General features: G+C 34.1%; 2 protein-coding genes across 2 annotated transcripts; both read left to right on the forward strand.

The window, feature by feature from the left end:
* Positions 1 to 4711: 4711 nt before the first annotated feature.
* Positions 4712 to 7322, forward strand: LOC131073786 (uncharacterized). Its single transcript, XM_058010288.2, has 5 exons — positions 4712 to 5258; positions 5462 to 5962; positions 6065 to 6096; positions 6222 to 6359; positions 6459 to 7322. Exons 2-5 carry the CDS (start codon positions 5858 to 5860, stop codon positions 7312 to 7314), a joined length of 1131 nt encoding a protein of 376 aa, XP_057866271.1. The 5' UTR covers positions 4712 to 5258; positions 5462 to 5857; the 3' UTR covers positions 7315 to 7322.
* LOC131073787 (uncharacterized) lies at positions 7322 to 9450 on the forward strand. The gene is made up of 2 exons (XM_058010289.2): positions 7322 to 8310; positions 8408 to 9450. The coding sequence occupies exons 1-2, from the start codon at positions 7735 to 7737 to the stop codon at positions 8603 to 8605; spliced, it is 774 nt and encodes a 257-aa protein (XP_057866272.2). The 5' UTR covers positions 7322 to 7734; the 3' UTR covers positions 8606 to 9450.

Genomic DNA, 9450 nt, shown 5'->3' on the forward strand with positions numbered 1-9450 from the left:
TTGTAATGGACGATTTCATATTTATATTTGAAAGTTTTTAAATTATAGAAACTTCTAGTTTTTGAAAGATTCTATATTCCATTTTTTTATAGTAATATTTTAGAATGTTGTAATTTGTGAGAGACTCTAGCTTCTTTAGAAGACTGACTTTTTTTAGAAGAATCAAAAAATATTATTTTCTTTTTTAGACAATCTTATTTTTCTTTACACTCTTCTTAAATTTTTTTAGAATAATTCAAATAAGATACAAAGGAGAGAGGAATATTATGGGTCATTATCCCCTCTTAATGTTAACCTCTAACATAACAATAATTCCTCTTAATTTCAAGAATTTGGGATAAATCGCCCTCTTAATAAATACATCAACCAAATTTGTTCTTCACTTAGACAAAATTGTATATTAACAATAGTTCCTTGAACAAGATCTTGTATAAATAAACATCAATACCAATATGTTTTGTTTTAGTATGGAAAATTGGATTGTTGGCAGCATGTATAGCACTTTGGTTGTTACAATATAAATTAATAGTAGAATTTTGTGGAAGCTCAAGCTCAAATAAAAGAATTTGAAACCAAACTACTTCCTTTCCTACTTTTTAGCTACTTTATATTCTGCTTCACATATGAAGACAATGATGTAGTTGTTTGTTTTTTGATGCTTCATGTGTTAGAGCTTGATCCAAGCTAAAAAATATATCCACCAATAAATTTTATATCATCCATATCACCACCCCAATTTGAATCTTTAAATCCAACCACATAAATTGTGGACTTATAGCTATAGTGGATGTCATAGTGTAGTGTTCCATGAATATATTATTAAATTCTTTTTGCATCCAACCAATGACTTTCTTTACGTTCTTGCATGAATCTAGATACTCTAGATTAATATCAAAATATGTATCTAATCTAAAATGAAGATTCACCAAACTATGTACATGTATATATATGTTGGTATGTGGCAACTAATCATGCAAGTATTGTACACTCATTGGGCGGATGAGTCGGCCCGAAAGGGCCTGAGTATTTGGGAGCCGAAGGCTCCTAGTGAGCAGATCTTGCTAGGTGATTTCTCGTACGTACGAGAATATGAGAATACGAGTACGGGAAGAAGATCACAAGAATATTCCTTTAGGGTTAGGGTTACTTTGTTAGCCGACTTACTTTGTTGCCCTAAAATTACATGTTATAAGCGGCTGGAATACATAAGGCATGGCAATTGTGTTGTACTGATTTACTGGATAATAATAAAATATTAGACGATTGTGTTTGGTGGATGTAGCTCATCTTGGGTGAACCACGTTAAATCTTTGTGTTATCTGTGTTATGCATTTTTCTTCATCTTTTGTGTTTGTATCTGTATATAATTGGTAATTTGTATTTGCTCCGGATCTGCCTAAACCCTAACAATATAAAGTAGCATCTACTCTTTTGGAAGTACATTCTTTAATAAGCTCGATTCTAAATTAAAGGGAGTACGAGTTGGCTTGCATTCAAGGAAGTTAAACTTTTCTAAAGTATCCAAAGAATATTTTAATTGTGAGATGAATAATCCATCATGAAGTCCACAAACTTGTAGACCAAGATAATAGTTGATTTCTCCCAAATCACTCATATGAAATGCCCTTCTAAGATTTTCTTCACATAAAGATTTGGTTCAGATTTACAACTTCTAAACCCACAAAGTCGAAAGTACATATCAATCTTCTCATTCTAGGCTCTTGGTGCTTTTTTTATACCATAAAGTGACTTCTTTAATCTATTAAAAAGGATAGGATGTTTTTCATCTACAAAACCTAGTGGTTGATTCATGTATATTTTTTTACTTGAATCTCCATTTAAGAAATCATTATTATCATCTATCTAATGAATATCTCATCTAAGAATAGCGAAGCAAAGAAAAACTAATTCTAAATATGTATTCATTTTGATGAAAAGGAAAACATTTCTTCATAATCAACACCTCTTTGATTAAATCCCTGAGAAAATAATCTAGCTTTATTTTTCTACAGCTCCATCTTATTTTAATTTTCTAAACTCATCTGTAACCAATAACATGCTTACCTTTGGGGAGGAACACAAGTTTCCAAGTTTTGTCCTATATTAATGCATCATATTCCTCTTTCATGACTTGCTCCCATTCTTTCCTTTCTCGACCTTGCTCATATAAGATTGGGTCATTGATTTGTAAGAATTTTTCCACAAGAGCATTGTCATTCGTTCCTTGGATCTTTGGGCCTTTTTTATATATCTCTTCAATGCTCTTTGTCTTCTATTTATCTCAAAGTTCTTCTTCATCATCACCACCTACAAAAAAATTGTTGATCACTAGCATTATTGGTTTCCTTTTGAATATTATTATCTTCATTAGTAGCACTCTCATCAACAACATCAATAGAGTATCAATTTCTTTGTAAAACATCTTAAGTGTGGAGCTCAATTGTGGCTCTAAGCTTTTAAAGTTCTTCAAACTTTACATCTCTAGTAATAAAAACCCTTTTTGTTACCAAATCATATGAATTTTAAGCCTTTGTTTCTTCAATATAGCCCATAAAAAACACTTACGACTCTTTGGTTCTATCTTTTTTTTCATTGTCTTCTGGGTTATGGGCCCAAACATTAAACTTGAATACTTTAATATACCGAATGAAATACTTTCCTTTGCTCCATGCTTCTTCAATGGTAACATTTGTGAGGGCTTTGGTGGGGATCATATTTGCAACACAAGAGACAACCAAACCCCAAAATTCATTATGCAAACTTTTGAACATATCATATTTGATAATTTTACATTTAAAGTATAGCTACAAGTGTTTGACAATCTCAAAATTGTAACTATTTTAAAGTTTGTCAAATGGTCACAAGTTAAATTCAAAGTATAACTTTATTAAAACTATCAAATTTCAATATGCAATTAATTAAATAGAATGTAAATTTATAATATTTAATATACATTCACAATAGATTTTCAAAGAAAATCTTATAGAGTCATTGAAAACATTAAGAAATTATAATAGGTTAAGATTTGATTTTTTAATAAATATAGATTTTTTATGGTTTTCAAATTTGTAGAGTTCACAATTTAATAGATGACAACTTCATTCAAAAATATTAAATTCAATATTTAGACTTAAAATCACAAATTTTGTATATTACATGCAAAAATCCATACTCTAAATTAGAAATAAATAAATATAAGAAAACAACAAAAAGTTTGCTAATAAAATTCAAAGTAAAGCATGGACTTGGTGTTTAATTGTCCGAAGTTATGAAATTTTTACTTTCTTTGACTTCATAATAAAAGATAGAAAATGGAAGTAAGTACTTAGTATGTATACAATAAAATAAAATTGTAAGTTGTATTCATACTCTTAATTCCCTCAATCTTGAAAAGGAAATAGAAAATTTATATGTTTATTTTCAAAGAAAAAGTTAGAGATGTGGAGGTTGAAAGCACATTAGCTAGATGCACAAAGTAGACAAAAAAAAGTTTCTTCTATATTTTTAAAAGATAAAAATATGAAAATATATTATAAAATTGTAAATATAGACATATATGTTATATGTAATATTACACAAATGACAAAGAAACAACCATCTTATATTACTTCCTATTTCTAAAATTAAAATGGAAAGTCGAGATTATAGTATGGTTTACACCAAAAGGGAATTATTGAAATGTTTTTAAAAATCTTTAAATATGGAGAGGTGATGTAAAAAAATCTAAAGCATAATGTAATGAGCACATATAGATTCAAATTTTAAATACTTCACCAACAACCTTCTTACAATGCCATGCCAAATGGGTGCAAAATGTGGAAGCAACAAGAAATAAATGAACTACCTAGTGCAATTCCTCAAAGATGTGTCATCTCATGGAACATAATTATTACAAGACATATACAAAAATCAATTTGTTGAGAATACTTTAGAAACATTCATATAGTTCTATTTTACAAGTAAAATCGAATTGAGATGATGTGTAGAGTTATCTATACATAACCTAGGCACGTTTGTTGTCTATTTCTAAAGAGCTATCATAGAAATAGGGGAACTAATTGAATTGTTAGGTTATGAGGATCACTAGAAGAATTAAGGGAAGAGGTATGTATTTTTTTCTTCCTATGTAACTAATATTTTATTGAGAAGATTGTTGGTAAATGATGAATTAATAGGTAAAGTGAATAAGGAAGAATTATTTTTAAACATATGTTTATTATTTTTCTATCAAGATATGGTCTTTAACATATATATCTTTTGGCATGAAGTAAGATATGGAACAAGATCTTCAAGGATTGACTTATGACTGAAGTACAAATGAGATGTTGCAAACAAAAAAATAAGGAAAATAAAATATTTTTGGCCGATGGAAGATCACTTTTAGTCCCTAAGATACACATGCACCCATTTTGATCTTAAATTGATTATTTATTCAAACAAGACTGATGATTAGTACAATTGATCCATGAACATAATGTATTTGATGATAAAAAAATAAACCCACTTCTAAATGCATTGTTTGTATATAAGAATCTTCAATCTTGAATGATCTTGTATTTTTTTAAAGAGAATTTCATTTTCACATTTTACCCATCAATATAATATAACTAAATTATTGATACATAAATATAAAATAGATAAATAATCGATACCATTTCACGTATTTTTTCCCCTGAATCAAACTCATTAGTTCATGGTTTAGGTTTAATAATTCACATGGATTCATATCTTGAATGATCCAAGTTAACGCTCATTATATCCATGATAAGAATGGGGTTTGCTTTGCCAGGGACCAAATCGACAGTATCCATTGAAAGCTGTACGTGGAGGATGAAGCGCAGGTATCCAACGCTTTCACAAATCTCTGCAGACAGCTGCTGTTGTAATTCATTGACAATATCAATTAATATCAGAAGATCTTTTAGATTTTTCATGAGCTCGGTAGAAGATTTCTCCAGCATTATCAATTAATATCTACAGCTTGTCATTGGAGAAATTCAAACATTGTATAGAAAGAAGATTCTATATATAGAAGTTGCAACCATGCTGAGCTTCAAACCAATTGCGAGCAGGTGTGAGCTGTTCTATTCAAGTGGAGGAGAAATTGAAAAGCTTGCGTTGGGGTTTCTGAAATCATTCCCTCCTCATTTGCGGGCGGCTGAAGAACAGGGTGCAAGAGCAGGGCATTCAATTAAGCTCCAAGTTCCTGAATATCAAAATGGAGGAGTCTCGTGGTTCACTAAAGGCACTTTGGAAAGGTGACTTTTCTCAAAACACAAGTCCTTGATAATGCATGCTTTCAGTAACAAGCCAAATATTAGTATACTTATTATAGAATTTCTCATTTTAGGACAATTTGGAGAAATTTGTGGCTGGATTAAAATGGACAGAAAAGTAGTATTCCATTCTTATAATGCTATTCATTTTACTAATTTGGGGTCGATCGTGATGTTTTGGCTAGGTTTGTTAGCACGCCTGAAGTTTTGGAGCTGTTCAACAATGTGGCCACCGGTATGTCACAACTGGAGGCTGCTCGAAACTTTCTCAACGACTGTTCACAATATTAAAAGAGAATTGCTTGGCAGCTCATGGAGCAATGCAGTAGATTTCGACAGCTCAAAGAATACATTGATTAACTCAGCTGACCTCAGTTGCTTAAACAGTTCAGATAGAAAACCAGGCTTAAGTGATGATGGCTGGTTTGAGGAACTAAGAGGGAAATTTTATAAAAGATATATGGAGAAGGGAGATGCAAAGCTTCAGGAGGAGTCAATCATGAAACGAGCTGAGGAAGAAAGGAAACTCAAAGCTATGCAAGAAGCTCTTAAGCGTACAAAAGCTGAAATGGTTACCTGGAATGCAAAATCCTTTTGAAAAGCAAGATTCCATCATCCAGGCTAGAGTAAGAGCTGAAAATTTGAGGCCTTACAATACCCAATCATTGAAGAACAAGAAACAACTGGTAAGTTTTAGCTTCTCATTCTCTGTTGATGTAAAAAGAAATTTCTTTATTACTCTGATATCAGGAAGTGATATCTTAATATAAATGTTGTCTGTCTTACAGTCAGGTGACACAGATGCAGTTGATACATCAAAGTGAGTATTCTTCCTGTGCAAGAGGTGTCACTGTATTGTGAAAAATGAATTTCTTTCTGTTCCTTCTTCACATTTCTCTTCCACTCAAGCTAATTTTTATCTGTAACTACATCTTGCTTTATTAGGAGAGAATTTTTGAGAGCCATAGATGTGCGGCTTATTGCTCTACAACAGGAATCAAGCATGGGTTTTGCTCGAGCTTTTGCCGTTGATTTTGCAATAGAGCATATGGCTGATCTTATTGTATTTGCAGATTGCCTAAAGTAAGTTTATATCTTTTCCCTCCCTGATGTATTCATATTAGAATCTTAGCTGTGTGATTTATTCTCTACACCCTACATCATAATATGGCAATTTTGCAGAGATGCCAGTGCCAGCTTTATGATGCTCTGTCAAAAACAACATGATGTGTGCCAATGGCGAAATGATGCAGATAGCCTGTCGTCAGATTCTGATATGTCCATTGAAAATGGTACAGATACCCTGTCGTCAGATTCTGATATGTCCATTCAAAATGGTACAGAGGGTGAGCTTATGCTGGATTTTTCATCACATTTATTAGTGAAGAAAGGTGAGACACCCTATGGCCACTGGACTGATAGCCGACCTGCAGGTGGGAACTCTGTAGATAAAAGTCAAACTTTAGCTTCTCTTGCTCAGCAAGGCAATAAGTCATTGCATTCACGAGTACAATCAGTAGACCGTTTTGACACCATCTCTTATGCTGGTCCAGATAAAGGTGAACAAGCTGAAGTTGATAGGAGCAGACTGAGGTCTTGTTCTCCGTGCAGGAGATCCTCTTCCCCACCACAAAAAGTTCAAACAGGGAGAGTTGGACCAGGGGAGACAAGAAGTAGTAGAAATGTCGATGACCAGTGTTTTAGAGGCAGATCTTTGAACACGGAAAGTAGTGAGAGTAATGCTGAGAGTAATGGTTGTGACAAGCAAGAATCAGAGTCTATTCAGAAAACTCAGCCAGGCAGATGGCTGAGTGTTCAAGACCGCATCAATCTGTTTGAAAGCAAACTGAAGGAACAACAGAGAGAATCAGGTGAAGCTATAAAAAAAGTTGGTAAGGTGGAAAATCGGAGGCTGTCATCTGAAAGTGGCAATTCCATTTCTGCCACAGACGAGGCTGTTCTCAGGAAATGGAGTGGAGCTAATCATATGAGTGTCGAAATACCTACTGCTCAACAAACTAAGAGTAGAAATAATTAAAATGTTAAGGAATCATTGATCAGGAGTCGTTCACAAGTGTATTTTACTGCATCTGAAAATAGTGTGCAGGCGTCATCTTCTGAAAAGGATCAAGGGCGGGTTCAAGACTCACCTTCTGAGAGTGATTTGGGATCTTCAGCTAATGAGAAAGGCACATTAGAAGGAAAACAAAATGCCAAGTTGAGATTATCATCTCCTCCCAGAGCAAGAGGACACCAGCAAGCATGGAGTTCTGCTTCAAATTATTCAGAATGCTTTAGCGACAATCAAACAACCAAATTTGGTAGTATTACTTCTGAGGAACGGGTGGCTAATACTGTTAAGCAACCTGCACCAGACACAAAATTTAAAGTGCAGTTAGCCTTGAATTCACAATCTTCTAAAAGTACTGAGCAGGGATCAGATATAACTCATGGTTCAATGAACACAAAACGGACCGCTTCTTATGGATCAAAATTAACTGAAAGTGGTGTGGGTGCAAATCAAATTAGGGCTGCTAGTCAAGGATCAGATTTAGACAATGGATCTTTTGACTCAAAACACCATGGCGTTTCTAGGCAAATATCAGAGGCAACTTTCTCAACGACTGTTCACAATATTGGAAGAGAATCGCTTGGCAGCTCATGGAGCAATGCAGTAGACTTTGACAATACAATGAATACATTGATGAATTCAGCTGACCTCAGTTACTTAAACAGTTCAGATAAAAAGCCAGGCTTAAGCAATGGTGGCTGGTCTGAGGAACTCAGGGGGAAATTTTATAAAAGATATATGGACAAACGAGATGCAAAGCTTCGGGAGGAGTCAATCACCAAACGGGCTCACAGGAAAGCCAAACTCAAAGCTATGCAAGAAGCTCTTGAGTATACAAAAGCTGAAATGGTTGCCTGGAATGCAAAATTCTTGGAAAAGCAAGATTCCATCATCCAGGCTAGAGCAAGAGCTGAAAAATTGAGGTCTTTCAATCCCCAATCATTGAAGAACAAGAAACAACAGGTAAGTTTAAGCTTCTTATCTGTGGTATATCAGCCGTTGTTTGTGTGCTTGTTGGGTATTGATGTTTTTCTGACATATTTGTGTGTTATATGAACAGTTTGATGATGTGAATAAGCAGGCATTTTCCAAACAGGAACAAGGTATTACATTTAACACTCCTAGTCCTTCTGATATGCATTCTCCTCTTGCATCAAAAGAATTGTCAAAATCTAGCTCTGCCAAGAAGCTTTTCTCAAATAAAGAAAGCTATGCCCTATACAGCACAACATGGTTCCTTGACATCTCCCTCACCTAGGTCTTCCATGCCTGTCAAAGTTCCCTGTGTTGGAAGTGACTCTTCAGCTTGTATCAGGGTCTATGAAAATCCTCTGTTTGAGTCTGTTCCTAACTTTACAGATCCGAGGAAAGAGAATACAAAACCTTCTACTAGTTTGGGAGGTTTCAGGGTCTATGAAAATCCTTTGTTTCAGTCTGTTCCTAATTTTGCACATCAGAGCAAAGAGAATACAAAACCTTCTGTGGTCGGGCAGGTTTGAGCTCAAACTTGGGTAGTGCATCTCGTGGACAGCCCAAGAGTGGTAGCTGTAAAAGTTCATGTTTTTTTGCAGTTCAATCTCTTCGAAGCTCGATTCCAGCTTCCTCAGCAAATTTCAAATTAAGATAGGATCACCTATCAGGTGGTAGCTCAATTAAAGGTGAATCTCATGTCAGAGTATTTCTAGGAGTTTGTTGAGGAAGCTATTAGTGCATAAACAATATCAAGGCAGTTCAGGTTTTTAGTGCTTATACAGTTTTGAAGGCCTTGAAACTTGTGCAGTCTGGACACAATTTATGAGTACAGAGGGTTCATTGTTGTTAATCTCTACTTTGTATACAAGTTGTTTTCCAGGGGTTCATATGTCGACAATAGAGATTATCAGGTTCTAGTTAAATCCTAAGCTGGTGTGATAGTATAAGCCTGTGTAATCATCAGTCTGGATTCATGGTAGGTCTGTAGATGAAGTTAATAATATGCTATTTTTTCTATGTTCAAATTGTAACTGCCAATTGGCAATTGTTCATCGTGATTTGTGTGCCCTTTGGATAGTTTTAGAGAAAAATTGGCAATTGTTCATCGTGATTTGTATGCCCTTTGGATCA

The sequence above is a fragment of the Cryptomeria japonica genome, chromosome 1 (assembly GCF_030272615.1).
Source record: "Cryptomeria japonica chromosome 1, Sugi_1.0, whole genome shotgun sequence".
Classification (NCBI taxonomy): domain Eukaryota; kingdom Viridiplantae; phylum Streptophyta; class Pinopsida; order Cupressales; family Cupressaceae; genus Cryptomeria; species Cryptomeria japonica.

What these genes read in the sequence shown, in the direction of transcription:
- LOC131073786 (XM_058010288.2), top strand. Translation starts at nt 5,858, where the DNA reads ATGCAAAATCCTTTTGAAAAGCAAGATTCCATCATCCAGGCTAGAGTA. An exon ending in TGAAGAACAAGAAACAACTG is followed by an intron (nt 5,963 to 6,064) that starts GTAAGTTTTAGC and finishes TCTGTCTTACAG; the next exon opens with TCAGGTGACACAGATGCAGT. An exon ending in GATGCAGTTGATACATCAAA is followed by an intron (nt 6,097 to 6,221) that starts GTGAGTATTCTT and finishes TTGCTTTATTAG; the next exon opens with GAGAGAATTTTTGAGAGCCA.
- LOC131073787 (XM_058010289.2), top strand. Translation starts at nt 7,735, where the DNA reads ATGAACACAAAACGGACCGCTTCTTATGGATCAAAATTAACTGAAAGT. An exon ending in TGAAGAACAAGAAACAACAG is followed by an intron (nt 8,311 to 8,407) that starts GTAAGTTTAAGC and finishes TTATATGAACAG; the next exon opens with TTTGATGATGTGAATAAGCA.